This window comes from Cnephaeus nilssonii (genome assembly GCF_951640355.1).
Source record: "Cnephaeus nilssonii genome assembly, chromosome: 5".
NCBI classification, from domain to species: domain Eukaryota; kingdom Metazoa; phylum Chordata; class Mammalia; order Chiroptera; family Vespertilionidae; genus Cnephaeus; species Cnephaeus nilssonii.
In genome coordinates, this window is record NC_137076.1 from 12,421,417 (window position 1) to 12,439,546 (window position 18,130).

The 18,130-nt window shown below is 44.4% G+C and overlaps 1 protein-coding gene across 1 annotated transcript in view; it reads right to left on the reverse strand.

The window, feature by feature from the left end:
• Positions 1 to 18,130, reverse strand: part of DOCK5 (dedicator of cytokinesis 5) — a 208,417-nt gene that overhangs the window by 10,391 nt on the left and 179,896 nt on the right. Inside the window, exons 42-48 of the mRNA XM_079772524.1 lie at positions 17,684 to 17,765; positions 16,582 to 16,666; positions 16,052 to 16,138; positions 13,801 to 13,977; positions 9,365 to 9,448; positions 8,623 to 8,760; positions 6,829 to 6,995 (exon numbers count right to left, since the gene is read on the reverse strand). Of these exons, the coding sequence (XP_079628650.1) occupies positions 6,829 to 6,995; positions 8,623 to 8,760; positions 9,365 to 9,448; positions 13,801 to 13,977; positions 16,052 to 16,138; positions 16,582 to 16,666; positions 17,684 to 17,765 (820 nt within the window). The remainder of the gene's footprint in view (positions 1 to 6,828; positions 6,996 to 8,622; positions 8,761 to 9,364; positions 9,449 to 13,800; positions 13,978 to 16,051; positions 16,139 to 16,581; positions 16,667 to 17,683; positions 17,766 to 18,130) is intronic.

An 18,130-nucleotide genomic window follows, 5' to 3' on the forward strand; every position in this document is an offset into this window, starting at 1 on the left:
GGGGAATTTGGGGGAATTTGGCTCGCGGGTCACAGCTCCCCCTTCGGAGATTCTTAAGAGCCAGCACAGAGGGGCTTCCCTTTGGGGAATTTGGCGCGCAGGACGGACTCCGCCCCCCTTCTGGGACTTTGGGAGAGTGCACTGAGCCGGCTCACCTTCAGGTTTTTAAGAAAGTGCACTCTAGCCGGTTTGGCTCAGCAGAGAGAGCACACACAGGACGCAGCTCCACTTCAGGGAATTTGGCACGCCGGACACAGCTGCCTGGGATCCCTGACTCACAGCGCATTCACACTAAGAGCCAGCGACCCCAATTGTTGGTGCGTGCACACACAGGGACCCTGATTCTCAACGAGAAACCGCACAAGGCAACAGAGACTTTGACACTCGAGTCTTGGTGCAGACACAGGGAAACTCTGACTCCTGGCACATGCTAAGGATCTCATTCTCGGCACATACCAACAGTGTGGTGCAGACAGGGCCCCTGATTCTAAATGTGCACACGAGACCACACGGAACACTGGGGACACTGATCCTGGGCAAGTCTGGTTCCCACCAACCAAAGACAGCCACACGTCCTAGTGTCAGAGCACTTCAGTGAAACTAGGGTGGAGCGAAGTCCCCACAGCACACGGCCCAGGTCCACGCAAACAGAAGCTTAAGCTTTCTGGTAATAGCCAGAATGGGGAAACGAAATAACTCACAGAGGAAAGAAAATGTGGAGTCGCCAAGAAAGGAAATTAGTGAAAATGAAGCTTGCAACATGACCGAAAAGGAATTCAGAGTAATGGTCATGGAATTTATACATCGGATGGATGAGAAAATCAACAACTTATGCAAGAATCAGGAAGAAATGAAAAGTGATATAGCTACAATCAAAAACACCATGGAAAGTTTCAACAGTAGACTACAAGAAGCAGAGGACCGAATTAGTGAGTTAGAAGATCAGGTACAGAAACAAGCTCAAGCTGAACAGCAATTGGAGAAAAAAATTAAAAAGCAGGAGGAAAGCCTAAGGGAACTACGGGACAACATGAAACGAAGTAACATGCGTATAATAGGGCTGCCAGAAGGACAAGAAGAGCAGCAGGGATTAGAAAATCTATTTGAAGAAATAATGACAGAAAACTTCCCAGATATGGGAAAGATAAAAGTTACGCAAGTAAAGAGAGTCCCAAGCAGGATCAACCCCAAAAGACCCACGCCAAGACATGTCATAATTTCAATGGCAAATATAAATGATAAAGAGAGAATCCTAAAGGCGGCAAGAGAGAGACAGAGAGTTACCTACAAAGGAACACCCATCAGATTGTCAAATGATTACTCATCAGAAACACAACAAGCTAGAAGTGAATGGAAGGAGCTATACAAAGTGTTGCAAAGCAAAGGACTGAATCCAAGAATACTATATCCAGCAAGACTATCAATCAAAATTGAAGGGGAAATCAGGAGTTTTGCAGACAAAAAAAGCCTCAGGGAGTTTATCACCACCAAACCAGCAATGCAAGAATTGCTAAAGGGAATACTGTAAAAAGAAGAAATAAACAGGTAAGAAGGAATACAGACACAAAAATAGATATGACTGCAAACAAATACCTTTCAGTAATAACTTTAAATGTAAACGGACTAAATGCTCCAATCAAAAGACATCGAGTAGCTGAATGGATAAAAAAACACGACCCATATATATGCTGTCTACAAGAGACCCACCTCAGAACAAGAGACTCACACAGATTGAAAGTGAAGGGATGGAAAAATATCTTTCAGGCAAATGGAAATGAAAAAAAAGCTGGGGTAGCAATACTTATATCTGACAAAATAGACCTCAAAGTAAATGCCATAACAAGAGATAAGGAAGGCCACTTCATAATACTAAAGGGAGAAATCCAACAAGAAGAAATAAATCTGGTAAACATATACGCTCCCAATATAGGAGCACCCAAATACATAAAAAAACTCCTGGAGGATATCAAGGGAGAGATTAATAGCAACACAATCATAGTAGGAGACTTTAATACCCCACTATCACCACTGGACAAATCCTCTAAACAAAAAATCAGCAAAGAAACAGCAATCCTAAATGACTCACTAGACCAGATGGAATTAATTGACATCTTCAGAACATTTCACCCCAAAGCCACAGAATATACATTCTTCTCAAGTGCACATGGGTCATTTTCAAAGATAGACCATATGCTGGGTCACAGGCAAAGTCTCTTCAAATTCAAGAAGATAGAAATTATATCAAGCATCTTCTCAGATCACAGTGGCATAAAACTGGAAATCAACTACAATAAATACAATCCAAAGAAATCAAACACATGGAGACTAAACAGCATGCTATTAAACAAGGACTGGGTCACCAGAGAGATCAAGGAAGAAATAAAAAACATCATGGCAACAAATGACAATGAAAACACAACAATCCAAAATCTATGGGACACAGCGAAAGCAGTCTTGAGAGGGAAGTTCATAGCTCTACAGGCCTATTGCAAAAAACAAGAAACAATGGTAATAAATTACTTAACCCTACAACTCAAAGAGCTAGAAAAAGAGCAGCAAGAAAAGCCCAGTGTAACCAGAAGGAAGGAAATAACAAAGATCAGAGCGGAGATAAATGACATAGAGACCAAAGAAACAATACATAAGATCAACAAAACCAAGAGCTGGTTCTTTGAAAGGATAAACAAGATTGATGGACCTCTAGCCAGGCTCACCAAGAAGCAAAGAGAGAGGACCCAAATAAACAAAATCAGAAATGAAAGAGGTGAAATAACAACAGACCCCGCTGAGATACAAAGGATTGTTACAAAATACTACGAACAACTCTATTCCAACAAACTGGACAACCTGGAGGAAATGGACATATTCCTAGAAAAATATAACCTTCCAAAAATCAATCAAGAAGAATCTAAACAGCTCAATAGGCCAATAACTATGGACGAAATTGAAGCAGTCATCAAAAAGCTTCCGACAAACAAAAGCCCGGGGCCTGATGGCTTCACAGGAGAGTTTTACCAAACATTCAAGGAAGAACTAAAACCTATCCTCCTCAGACTATTCCAAAAAATTCAAGTGGAAGGAACACTTCCAAGCTCCTTCTATGAAGCCAGCATCACCCTAATACCAAAACCAGATAAAGACAACACAATGAAAGAGAATTACAGACCAATATCCCTCATGAACATAGATGCCAAAATCCTCAACAAAATTCTAGCAAATCGGCTCCAGCAGTACATCAGAAAGATCATACACCATGACCAAGTAGGATTTATCCCAGGAATGCAAGGATGGTACAATATCCGCAAATCAATAAACGTGATACATCACATAAACAAATTGAAAGATAAAAATCACATAGTCATATCAATTGATGCAGAAAAAGCATTTGACAAAATCCAACACCCTTTCTTGATAAAAACTCTCAACAAGGTGGGAATAGATGGCTCATACCTCAACATAATAAAAGCTATATATGATAAACCCACAGCAAACATCATACTCAATGGACAAAAACTAAAAACATTTCCCCTAAGAACAGGAACAAGACAGGGATGCCCACTCTCACCACTCCTGTTTGACATAGTACTGGAAGTATTAGCCATTGCAATTAGACAAGAAGAAGAAATAAAAGGCATCCAAATTGGAAAAGAACAAGTAAAGCTGTCTTTATTTGCAGACGACATGATATTGTACATAAAAAATCCGAAAGACTCCGTCAAAAAACTAATAGACTTAATAAATGAATTCGGCAATGTAGCAGGATACAAAATTAACGCCAAGAAATCTATGGCCTTTCTATACACCAATAGTGAACTTACAGACAGAGAGACTAAAAAGGCAATCCCATTTACCATCGCACCAAAAAAATTAAGATACCTAGGAATAAACTTAACTAAGGAGGTAAAAGACCTATACACGGAAAACTACAGGACACTGAAAAAAGAGATAGAGGAAGACGTAAACAGATGGAAGAACATACCATGTTCATGGATTGGTAGAATCAACATCATTAAAATGTCCATACTACCCAAAGCAATCTACAGATTCAATGCACTCCCCATTAAAATACCAACGGCATATTTCACAGACCTTGAAAGAACTCTCCAAAAATTCATCTGGAATAAAAAAAGACCCCGAATAGCCACAGCAATCCTGAGAAAGAAGAATAAAGTAGGAGGGATCTCAATACCAGATTTCAAGCTGTATTACAAAGCCACTGTTCTCAAAACAGCCTGGTACTGGCACAAGAACAGACATATAGATCAATGGAACAGAATAGAGAATCCAGATATTGACCCAAACCACTATGCTCAATTAATATTTGACAAAGGAGGCATGAACATACAATGGAATAAAGACAGTCTCTTCAATAAATGGTGTTGGGAAAATTGGACAGATACATGCAAAAAAATGAAGCTTGATCACCAACTTACGCCATACACAAAAATAAACTCAAAATGGATACAGGACTTAAACATAAGACGGGAAACCATAAAAATACTAGAGCAATCCACAGGTAGCAAAATGTCAGACATATGCCAAAAGAAATTCTTCACTGACACTGCCCCTAGGGCAATGGAAGCTAAAGAGAAAATTAACAAATGGGACTACATCAAAATAAAAAGCTTTTTCACAGCAAAAGAAACCATCAACAAAACAACAAGAAGGCCCACTGCATGGGAGAACATATTTGCAAATGGCATCACTGATAAAGGTTTAATCTCCAACATCTACAGGCAGCTTATACAACTTAATAAAAGGAAGATAAAAGATCCAATAAAAAAATGGGCAACAGACCTAAATAGAATCTTTTCAAAAGAAGACAGAAGGAAGGCCAAGAGACACATGAAAACATGCTCAACGTCACTAATTATCCGAGAGATGCAAATCAAAACAACAATGCGGTACCATCTCACACCTGTCAGAATGGCTATCATCAACAAATCAACAAACAACAAGTGTTGGCGAGGATGCGGAGAAAAAGGAACCCTCGTGCACTGCTGGTGGGATTGCAGACTGGTGCAGCCACTGTGGAGAACAGTATAGAGTTTCCTCAAAAAACTGAAAATGGAACTCCCATTTGACCCAGTAATCCCACTCCTGGGAATATATCCGAAGAAACTAGAAACACCAATTAGAAAGGATATATGCACCCCTATGTTCATAGCAGCACAATTCACCATAGCTAAGATTTGGAAACAGCCTAGGTGCCCGTCAGCAGATGACTGGATCAGAAAACTGTGGTACATCTACACAATGGAATACTATGCTGCCATAAAAAAGAAGGAATTCTCATCATTTGCAGCAACCTGGGAGGAATTGGAGAACATTATGTTAAGTGAAATAAGTCAGTCAATGAAAGAAAAATACCACATGATCTCACTCATTTATGGATAATAAAGAACATTATAATCTTGAACAAAAAGATAGATACAGAGACAGTAAAGCATCAAACAGACTGTCAAATTACAAGGGGAAGGTTAGGGAGAGGTGGGGGAGATAAGAGATCAATCAAAGGACTTGTATGCATGCATATAAGCATAACCAATGGATGCAAAACTCTGGGGGGTGGGGGCATATATGGGAGGGGGGTGTGGGGAGGGAAATGGTAAGATATGTACACATATAATACCTTAATAAAAAAATTGAAAAAAAAAAAAAAAAAAAAAAAAAGAAAATGTACACAAAATATTTGACCGCAGTTCATAGAAAATAAAACATGAACTGCTACTAAACAGATGAAAAAAATGATAAACTTCATACAAGATAAATCAAAACAAAAAATCCCTATACCAAGAAAATATTTTCCACCTACCAGGTTGGCGAAAATTTAAAAAGTCTGATAATATACAATTTGGTGGCAAGGTGTGGGTGACCGGCCAGGCCTGAATGTTGCTGGTGGGACTGTAAATGGGTATAATATCTATGGAAGTCAGTTTAGAAATAATTTTGGAAACTGCAACTATATAGGTTTAAAGACAGAGCAATTTTACTTTGGGGATTTTTCTCATATGGATATATTTACATATTTACAAAATAACTGATTTTTAAGATTCCTAGTTGCGGCATCAACTAAATGCCCACCAACAGGCTCTGGTGGCAGGTATCCAGCGCAGACATACCACGACATGTCTGCAGCTCAAAGTAAAGAGGAGGCTCTCTATGTTCTGAAATGGAATAGTTTTAAAGATCTCGGAAGTGAGAAAAGCAAGGGAAACAGAGTATTACACGCTGCCATTCACATAATAAGAAAGTGTGGGGAGAAACGTGTGTTGAGGAATTGCTGTGCACCTGTGAAGAGCGGCTGGCAAGGCGCCAGGAACCTGCACGCTAACACGGCCTGCCCCTGCAGAGCGGCACTGGTAAGCGGGGAGGCAGGGGTCCATGGGAGATGTTTCATGATAAAGCTTTTTGTACCTTTGGAATTTCATATCTTGGGGTTAGATGAACTATTCATAAAATAAGTTTAATTTTAAAATTATTTTTAACAATTAAAATGATAAAAAAAATGAAGCAATAACTACAAGTTATTGTGAAAAAAATCAATCAGAATGTGATTAGCTGGATTAGATAGGATGTGATCCTATTATGGTTCCCTCTGCCCCCCACCCCGTTTTTCCATAGGTGTTGTTATCATTATGTAAATAATGATATTCCTCATGAGGGTGAAAATAAGAATGCCCCAAAGGCTAATAACCCATGAACTCTGAATTATTTCCCTTATGAGGATAATGTATCTACATTGGCCAAGTCTCACTTTGGTACCAAAAGTAAGTATTGGAAAGGAGTTACTCCACCCCTCCTGGCAATTCAAGATCAAACCCTTACCCGTCGGATCCCGGCCTGGAGGAGGCGTTATCGGATGAGTTAGAAGAGGTGGAAATCACAGAGGATGTCACCGAGGTGATGGACAATCTCCGCAGCGTAGACGACATGATGTAGGGCAGCACAATGGACCCCGTGCGGCTCTGCTTCCGCTCGGTCAGGTTGGGTGGCTGGAGAACACGTGCCCCCGTGGTTAGCTGGCCCAGAATTCAGCCCATAGGAAGGAGTGCAGGCCCCTGTTTGTCTGTGGCAAGTGCCCAACTGTATTGGCTGGCACCCCATTCTGATTGGTTGGTGACTGGCTGCCTTAGTTGTTAAATAACGAAGCGTTTACATTCTTATTTATAAACACAACTTATGTTAAACCTACTTTGTTTCTAAGACTAGAAAAAAAAACCACCATAATTTGCTGTCAGCCACATGAGAGAGAAATAACCATATGTTCCACCCACCAAGAAAACAGCAAAATCCTCCGCCTGCTTTTCCAGCTTTGCTTCTTTCAGGCATTAAAAAAGTGGAATATTATAAACATCATGCAGCCAAAGAGTAAGTTGGGATCACAGTATTGGTCTAGTGTTGTCTCATTGGACATAATTTACCACTGGCCAGCCCCCCCACCTCCCCCAAAAAGTGGAATACTGGCCTAATAGAAAAGTTTTAGACTGAAACTTGCCGACCTGATACTCAACCTGGTGAATCTCAGGGAGTAAGGGAACACTGACCTACTTTCACGAGAAATTTCTCCAGTGGGACATTGAACCCTACATGCCACCATTTCAAATGTACACGCTAATGTTGACCTGGGTCTAATCGAAACCAAACTCATGAGGTGAAAGTCACAGTCTCTGCCTGCCATCTAGGAATTTGTGTGGAAGACAAATTTTCCTAGGAGAAAACTCCTAACTGGTGGTAGGTTAGGAGGCAAATTTCAGGAATTCATGATTGAACACCTAGATGATGGAAAGAGATGATCAAACAGACTCTCTGGAGTGGAGATGGAGGTATGGGAAGAGAAGAGAGAAGTGCAGAAGAGAAGTCTAGAGCTTGATTTGAGGAAGAAAATCTGAAAATCGGAGGTTCCGGAATAAGGCAGTTAAATAGAGCAGGTGAACTCACATTAAGAAGAGCAGATACATGAAGCTGGGATCAAGCAAACAATCAACTGTTGAAAAGGTTAGCACGTGCACCCCCGACCCGACTTCTCAGGAGGAAAAACAGAAATTTGTAGCTGTGAGAAATGGGTTAGAATGGTCAAAAAATTATGAAATCGGCTACATGCATGATAAATCTCCTTCACAATTCTTTCTCACTTCAAAGGTGTGAAGAGTGCAAACTTACCATCAAAATAAAAACACATTAGAAAAAACTGTAAGAATTGGGCTAAGTCAGGATAGGAACAACCAGTGTCCGGGATCAGGGGCACCTCAACTTCTAACAGCGTCGTTCTCAAAGCGCGGGCCCTGCACCAGCAGCAGCACCGCCTGGGAGCATGTTAGCAGGGGAAATTCTGGGGCCCACCCCAGAGCTATTGAATCAGAAACCCTGGGGATGGGGCCCAGCAACTGTGCTTTCACAAACCTTCCAGAAGGGTATGAGGGTTGTTCAGGTTGGAGCACAAGGATGGTAGAAGGTCATCAACAGTAGACCATGGCTTCTCTGACACTCCAACCCCACCCCCCACCCCATATTTTCATGCCACCTACGCTACTTTGACTCATTTGGCGTCGGAAACACTGGTCAATGCTGTAACAGGTAAGAGAACAGAGAGAGCTGAAAGGCTACTGGGACAAAGCCTACCAGTGTGATAACCCCATAGAGCCTTTCGACTTTCTCCTTGAGTTCCCGGAAGCAAGAGGACAAGCGGTTGTGCAGCGGCTTGAGCTGCTCCGTCAGCTTCTCCCCATGGATGCGGATCCCCTCCGTCAGCAGGGGCATCTGGAAAAAGGGCACGGAAAGACTGCAATGTGGTCTTGGAAGAGGGATAATGCAGATTTGGGGAAAGACGGGGGCTGGGGATGGACAGGTAAACAGGCAGACACGGCACATATCAAATGAGAAAGCTACTTGTCAGTGTCGTGCTTGGGAGCTGAACGCCTTGAGTCAACGAAGCAGAGACATGCACACACCACGGACACAGGCAAGCCCTAAACTGGGGAGGGCTGCCAGACGAGGCAAACCCATCTGAGCCCGGGCCTTTCTGTGGATGAGCAACTGACAGGTTGAAGCCTTAGATGGCGTGGATGGCTGCATTCTCTCCCACTGTTCACTGAAGGAGTGAGGAAGAGAAAAACAGGCCAACCTCTCTCAGGTGACACAGGCCTTGAGACCTAGGAAATGGATGCTATTCCCAGGTCGCTTTGCCAAACAAACAGACAGACAGGTTGTGATTCCATGGTGCTTTTTTTTAAAAAAGGGAAAGTAACCCTAAAAGTGGGCCATAGGTTTGAGCCCCAGGGAAGACGTTAGACTCGCGCACTACGGCCGCCCACGGAGGGCAGTGGGAGCTGTCCAGCCACACACCACCTGTATGTGGGCATACCTGTAACGCTATCAGTCTCTTCAGCAGCTCGATCTTCTCCTGGTCTTCAGGATGCTCCTGCAAGTACTTTTCCGTAAAAAAGGCCTAAAAGCAGAGCACATGGGAGTGTTAATGAGAACACACACCTATCTGTGTATTTGGCCCTAAAGGAGGGGAGGGAGGCCTGGGAGGCTGAAACATGCCTTCTGTCCTATGTCATAAACCAGGAACGACTAAGTAACAGCACAGCCCACGTCCATAGTGAACAATTCAAAAAAGCATGTGCTATTTTGTGGTCCTTCTGGAATCATGCAGTTTCTATCAAGAGTACATTCTTAACAACACACACACACACACACACACACACACCCCAATCAAGTAATCAGGAGCAGAGAAGAATGTCATTCTTTTTTTTTTTTTTTTGGGGGGGGGGGGGCGGTGAGGGTAGAGGAAGGAGGAAGGGAAAGGCACCAGCTTGCTCCCTGGAGGGAGAGCCAGAATGTCATTCCTTAAAATAACTATTCCAAAAAACTAAGAAAAGTCCAAATTACCAGATCAAAAAGTTATGCATTAGATTAGGTACATAGGTATTATAAAGAAGAGAGCAAAAAATTAACAGGTTGGAGATGTGTCTGATGGGTTTTCTGCTCTACCACGTGATATGGGCTGTACTATAATTTTTTCCTATATTAAGAGAATATTAATACCTGTACTTTATCACTAACCACCTATCCAAAAAGCTATTTTGAGGACAATATGAGACAAAGATGTAGAATATTTTGAAAATGTTAAATGCATTTATTATATATCAAAATTACATCACCTATAACATAATCAATAAAAATTCAAAGTCCCATGGCCAAGGCCCTGTAATAGGGAAATAAAACTCAAACTATAAATATAGGAGTTACATAGATCACCTAAAAGACAGAAGTCATTAGGAAAGAAAACGGAATTCTGTAGTGAATATTTCCAATAAGTGTTCACACTGCGAGTTAGATATTTTCCCCCTGTACCTTCATTTCTGAGTGTACTTTCAAAGACCAACCTTCAAAGAACTCAGTTAGGTATGTGTTCTCATTAACACTCCCATGTGCTCCATGCCTAGGAAAGCCACCCTCTTATATACAAAGCCGAGGGTTCCTGAAACTGCAGGATACAGTTAAAAAAGTGGTCGGCCCATTTGGTGTGGACAACAGAATATGCACAAACTCTCTCCTTGTGGGGAGATGTTATAGGTTGAACTGTGTTGTCCAACCCCCACCCCCACCCCAAATTCACATGGGGAAATCCTACGCCCTGACACCTCAGAGTGTGACCTTAGAAAGGGGTACTGTGGAGACAGACATGCATGCAGGGAAAAGACTGTGTGAAGAGAAACAAGGAGACAGTCATCTACAAGCCAAGAAACCCAGAGACTGCCTGCCCGTCACCCGAAGCTAGGAGAGAGGCAGGGCTCCTTCCTCATAGCCCTCGGAAGGACATTTCCCCAGCAGCTCATTCTAGCCAGATTCTTAATCAGAGGGACTGTCGATATAAATGAAAAAGTAGTATTTGCTTAAATACAAGCAGTTTAAATTTTTGACAGTTCAAAACATTTTTCTGATATCTATATATATCAAAGCCTAAGTGACCGGACAATCGGCCGGTAGCTATGACACACGCTGACCACCAGGGGGCAGACGCTCAATGCAGGAGCTGCCCCCTGGTGGTCAGTGCACTCCCACAGCCAACCTCCTGCGGTTCCTCCCCCTAGCCAGCTGGGTGGTCAGTACGCTCCCACAGCCATTCTCCCGTGGTCAGCCAACCTCCCCTCACCATCCCCGACTGGGACTGGGCTAGATGGCCCTGATCACTGGCCAGGCCGAGGGACCCCACCTGTGCACAAATTCGTGCACTGGGCCTCTAGTATAATATAATGCAACTAAGTTCCTAAAGCACCTGAGTCAGGGAACATCAGAGTGCCCTGAACTTAACTTTTCTAGCAGAAAGGCTAGTGAATTACAGCAAACAGTTCCTGTTTTCTTATCAGGCCTGGTTAACCGTCTGCTTTAAAACAGGTCACCTGTGTCAGGTAGGTAATAATGGGTTCCCTGAATGATTGCAATAGAACATGGTGATCAATGAGAGTTTAACTTCTTCTTAAGTTTAGAAATGTACAAAGTTATACACACTAATTAAAAGTATAAACTAGTATTTTAAGCCCAAGTTCCTGAAACACTGTATATATCCTTCCTTTGCTTTTTTTTCCATTTAAATTAGAGACAATAACATTGGGGAAAACTTCATATGAAGTTATAAAATATTCACGAATATTGGCATATGTGAATCTGATTTTTAGGGGCATTCTGAAATATTAACACTTGGAAAAACACATCAAAATTACTATCAGATAGCTAACAGGAAACATACTCACTGAAATTATCCTATATAATAAAGGGCTAATATGCAAATAGACCGAATGGTGGAACAACCGGACGCTATGATGTGTGCTGACCACTAGGGGGTGCGTGTGGAACATGGCTGCATCGGCAGCAGGCAGCAGAGTGGGGAACATGGCAGGCGTTGGCTGCAGTGGGATGGTGGAGCAGGTGAGCAGGGGTGTCAGACCAAGGCGGGGCGCTGGCAGCTGTCATCGGGGTGAGCCTCTGGTGGTTACTGAAAATTCTTTGCTCCCACGCACTGCGGTCCTGTCTGGCGCTTGCACCTGCTGCCGGCATCAGCCCTGCTCATACCCGCTGCTGGAACAGGCCCCAATTGCTCCGTGCAGTCAGGTGCCAGCGGGGCAGGTGCCGTCAGTGTGTGGGAGCGGCAGTGGCAGGAGCAGGGCTGCAGCAGGAGGGGCCAAGCAGGGGTGCAGAGGATGGGCCAAGACCCGCCCCTGTGCCCACCACAGCCTCACGGCCCACAGTTCCTTTCAAGGTGCACGAATTCATGCACTGGGCCCCTAGTTATAGTATTAAAAGGATTATATTTTGGATCCCAGTTTTTTATTGAATTCCACTGTAACACTGGAAATTATTAGTGAAACATAACAAGGGCAAACTGGAATTTACCGCTGGTGGTGAGAATGAGAATCAGCCCACTTAATGTCCACAGGCTCTTCCCGTCCATCTCCCTCCACCTGTCAATCTCCAGGATAGTGCACAGGGGGGTACTAGCCAAACGTTTATTTTCAAGAAGAGGATTCCAAAATTATTTAGCCACTAAAAATGTACCTAACAATACAAAGCCTGCCTCTATTAATTAGTTGACCCTTGAACAATGTGGGGTTTAGGGACACTGAACCCCACAGTTGAAAATCCCCGGAAATTTTTGATTCTACAGTGGGCCCTTCATGTCCATAGATTTAACCAACTGCAGGTGGAAAACAGTATTTTCAACTGCATCTGGGAATGTGACAGTACTGCTTTCCATCCGCAGCTGATTGAATTCACGGATGGGAAAGCCAGGGATATGAAGGGCCAACTATACTTCATGAAAACATCCAGGTGTAAGTGGACCTGCACAGTTCAAACCTGTGCTAGCCAAGGGTCAACTGGATCCTTAACTGGACTTCACTTCCTGGATGCATCCCCTCCATTGCAAATGGTGCCACACCAACCCTATGCAATGGGGCACAGGTGAGCACTCCTTTCATGTGTCTCCCGAGGAGCAGATACAACACTTAGTTGACCTAATTTAGTTGTAGAGCCTGAGCCAGCCTTTGTCCACACATCCTCCGGCCTATCGAGTCGAGGTGGGATTCCTAGAGGCTAATTCTAAACAAAGCGTGGCTCTGCCCCCCTCCCCCTCCACACACACACGCTGCTCCACTCCCAGAGCGTCCTCAGTGGTTGGCCCACCTGTACCCTTCCACCTCCCAGGGGAGGTGGAGGGGGAGAGAACAGCAGCAGGTGAAGCAACCGATATGGTATGTGTGACTGATCTTTCAGTGACTCTTCTCCAGGCAGTAGCCTAACCCAGGGTGGGTTGCTGAGGGTCTCCAGGAGCTGTGAGGTTGGGGAAAAGCTTTTCACGAATTGATTTCACTTGCCCATTCATATAAAAATGGGGAGTGAAAGTCTCTCAGAGAAGTGGTAAGAAACTAATTCATCAGCTGCACAATGCCACAGAGGGGCATGGAGACACCCAGATCTTTGAGTCCCGTGGGGTCCCGGGAACTCAGCCTACCTTCTCTTTTCTGTTCTTTTTTTGTTAACCCTCACCCAAGGGGAGAGAGAGAGAGAGAGAGAGAGAGAGAGAGAGAGAGAGAGACAGAGAGAGAGAGAGAGAGACAGAGAGAGAGAGAGAGAGAGAGAGAGAGAGAGAGAGAGAGAGAGAGAGATTGGTTGCTTCCTGCACGTGCTCCTGTAACCCAGGTATGTACCCTTGACTAGTAATTGAACCCAAGACCCTTCGGTGCGTGGGCTGACACTGTAACCACTGAGCACACCGGCCAGGGCGACCCAGCCCACCTTTTCATAGTTGGAGTATCCCCCCATGACGGCCGGGTCTACGATGCCATTGAGCAGCATGGAGAGAGGATGCACAGAGAGGGACCGGTCCCAGGCATGCTGCTGAACACAGTTGCTGATCTTCTCATTGGTGAGTTCCATGGTTTCGATGGCATTCTCCAGAGGACTGATCTCCTCCTGTGACAGAGAGCATGGGAGGAGAAGGGCACGTTGTGAGCTCCACAGCAGAGACTGAAAAAAGCCCAAGTATTCCCCTAACAAGGTATAAAATTCCCACCAACCAAAGAAGAGAGCTTTTGCTGGTCAAGGTTATGTTTTTTAGGATACCACACTTATTTGAAATGGTGTTATAAGTTGCAAAATAAGCTTGTAAAAGTTTCCTTTGAAAGTATATGGGTGGCTTAAATATTGGAGCTATAGAATGATTATATTTTGGGGGCAAAGCATCTACAGAAATTTTGAGAAGGAAAAAAATTGGAGCTATAATAATGATTGTTTCTTAGGCAAAGCTTCCTTAGAAATTTTTGAGAAAAATCAATGACAACAGAGTAACAGGATATCTGATCCAAGACAGAAGCACCACCAAAAATGTTCACTAGGTAGAGGTTCCCTGCCTCTCCCATGAGGAAAGGTGAAGGACTTTGGCAGCCGGACATTCGGACTATACACAGTCACCTTAGTATGGGATCTGTGGTTAACAGAAGTCAGAAATAGTAGGATGCAGTAGGCTATTCGGGCTGAATTTTGGATGAATATAAGATGTAATATAGATTCAGAGAGAGACCTTCTTGTAGAACTGTCTTTCAAAACCAGGTTTTAAGAAAAACTGTCTCCTTCCTCATTTTATTCATTATCATGGGTAATTACCCCCTACTCCAGACTTGGTTCTAAGAGTCTCTGCCTAAAAAGCATATTCATCCGTAAAGAATAATGACATACACCAGTGGTATGAGACATGCAAACCCGTTTAGTTTTGTGTAAGAGAGAGTTCTTGAATGCTTACTTATGCACCACAGTTACAAAGTGATTAAGATATAACTGATGGCTGGGAGGAACTTATGATTTCAGTGGGGTCTCAAGTCGCGTGAACATGGTAAGTAACTCATTAGGGAGAAGTGCAGGAGGCGATGGGCAAAGAGAAAGAACCTCTAAGCCAGCGTGGGGGTTTCAGAGATGGCTTCCCGGGGAAGCTGGTGCCTGTATGGAATCTGAATGGGAGTGAGTGAGGTTGACAAGTGGCAAGAAGGCATTCTGGGTAGAGAAAATGCCCCAGTTTCACAGACAATTGAAATAGCACGGACTGAGCAGGTTAGTCCCAGTAGGTTCCATCGGAGATGTGGTGGAAGAGCTGAGCCACAAAGACCCTGTGTTAATGTGCTAACCCAGTGGTCGGCAAACTGCGGCTCGCGAGCCACATGTGGCTCTTTGGCCCCTTGAGAGTGGCTCTTCCACAAAATACCACGTGCGGGCGCGCACATACAGTGCGATTGAAACTTCGTGGCCATGCGCAGAAGACGGTTTTCGGCTCTCAAAAGAAATTTCAATTGTTGTACTGTTGATATTTGGCTCTGTTGACTAATGAGTTTGCCGACCACTGTGCTAAGGAGTATGGACTTTACACTCCAGGCCCTGGAGAGCCACAGAAAGGTTTTAGATATGAAAACGACACAATCAGGTTTTCACTATGGAATTCACACTGAGGCATCGAGGAAAGTGGCCCTCAGAAGGCCCAGGCAGGGAGGCCAAGCAAGGGTTTTTTCAAAGGCATCAAACTAGAGGTGAATGGGGGACTAGAAACAAGGTACAGGGGCTGGAAAATAAAAAAGAAAACAGATTTAACAAATATTAAAAACAGGCAGCTTTGGGGAGTGGCGATGAAGGAAGAGTCTAGGATGACTGCTGATGTGCTTAGCTGAGAAGAAAGAAGAAAAGTTCTGAGAGCGAAGAATGTGATTGACAGGAAACTCAAGGAGGCATTCCAAAGATGTTTCTGGGTGCTGGCGGGAGAGACGACACTCTGTGGTCATAAAAGAGGCATTCACAGTGCGCAACCTTTCGGGCGGGCGCAGTCACATCAGTTTGACAAAGGCGGTCTATCAGACAAGCATGCCTTTTCTTTTTCTTCTGGAAAACGGAGCTGCCAGAGGAGGCTGGCCGAGCTCATGAGAACCGGAGCGGGGATTTAACAAAGGCTCTTATTATATTTGGAGACAGAAATATTTTTTCTGAGTTCCAGTTTCCAAGGACTCACTGTTGAAATCTGCCTGACTTCAAACCACTTGAGGATCCCAGGAAAGGTGTACCCGGTCGTATACGTGGTCCTTTCAATCCACATCGTCTGGTGGAAAGAAGAGGAAATGTTGGTCAGCTCCCGGGCGTTTAGAAGAGCAAAAACTCCCTGGTTCCATTAAATGAGATTCCATTCTCAAATGCCTCCTTAGAGAAAAGGCCATATTTTCTCTAAAAACGTACTCATTCTGGATATTAAAAGCTGCAAGGGTCCTCCCTCGGGGCCCCCTCACCCTCTGGATGGGAGTTTGGAGGTCCAGAGCGGGGTGACTGCTCACAGCCATAGACGTGGCAGGCCCAGGAGTAGAGCCCAGTTTCTGACCTCCTGGTCTAGTTTTCTACTTGGATGACAGCTTGCTGTCCTGGCAACAGGCACACGAAGCCTCTATCCCCGGGCCGCCATCATTTCTGCGGCATGAGCTGGTGAGCTGGAAGGCCGCTATTTTGGATGTCAAGTCTACCTTTCTCTAGAGGCCAAAGGGCGGAACTCACAGCAAATTCATTGTCTGGATCCTTTTCTCCTTTCCGGAATGGCCGCGAATATTGGAACTGCTGCACCTCGTTGGCCCTGTAGTAGCTGGGGAAAGAGACAGCCACGACGTTGTCATAGCTCTTAGAAAAGGCTCTCCGTGATCTGGCTGCAACAAAGCCTGGGGAAATGAGACATCCTCCGCACACCGAGCCTTACCCACTGAGCTCTCAAAGCCAACAGTCTCTGCAGGGAGGGCTGACGTCGGCGCAGTTTGGTTTTATTGTACACCTTACATTTATCACTTAGGAATCTACTTCACAGCTCACAATTTAAATAGGTATGTATTTATGGCCATGTTTGTAAACGCATCTGTATAGTTTTATAATGGTTCTATCCATCCTACTAGTGTTTTAGCTTCTCAGAAGGAATTAGACCTTCAGTCACTGGGGAACTCACCAGGCAGGCGGAATAAGCCACTACCAACCAGTGAGCCCGCTGAGTAGCGTAAGAGCTAGGGATTTCACGTTGCTCTAGAGGCGCAAAGGGTGGAACTCACAGGACCTGAGAGTGAAGTTCCTGAGTTCCCTCCATCTGCTTAAAAAACAAAATCCTCACATCCGTTTGCGTTACCAAGGTCTTGTCTTATACTGAAAATGGAATGGACAGTTACTGTGGTCCAAATGTTCTTGTCCCCCCTAAATTCCTATGTTGAAATCCTAACGCCCAGTGTAATGGTATTAGTGGGCCCTTTGGGAGGTAACCAGGACAGGACAGTGGAGCCCCCATGAATGGGGTTCGTGCCTTTATAAGAGAGACCCAGACAGCTCCCTCGACCCTTCCTTCCCGTGAGAACACATGGAGAAGATCTATGAACCAAACAAGCAGGCCCCACCAGACACCAAATGTGCCAGCGCCTTGACCTTGGACTTCCCAGCTCCCAGAACTGTGAGAAAGCAATCTCTGTTGTTTATCAGCCTCCCAGTCTATGGAATGCTGTTACAGCAGCCTGAATTCTGTTACTAAGACAACAGAAGGTCTTCCAAACTGCAATGAATTGAAGACTTTGGTTTTGGTGTACTTCTAGATAAAGGGTGTGAGACAGGTGTTTTAAAACACACTTACTTTAAGATCTGCTCCGGAACAGGTTTATCCTTGTAGTTGGGCGGCAGGCTCATCACCGGCTTGACGGTGAAACACTGCATGTCTGAGGGGCTCGCTAAGGAAGGATAAGGGACGGGCCATGAAGCTGCCACAGGAGAGAGCCGCCTGTCCCTCCTGCTTTACGGATGGAAAGGGCACCTGCACTGCACCCTTTCCCAGATGCCAGGACCTCATGGAAGAGGGGGCTCCCTTTCCTATTTCCGAAATGCCTCGTGAAGTCATCATCCTAGGACATTTTTTGGGTCAGACACCTGGCAAACAGCCTTCCCAGGGGAAAATAGAGGAACATAGATATCAATGAAATATTTTTTAAAAAGTGATTAGAAACTGTTTTAGCCCTAACCGGTTTGGCTCAGTGGATAGAGCATCGGTCTGCGGACTGAAGGGTCCCAGGTTCGATTCCGGTCA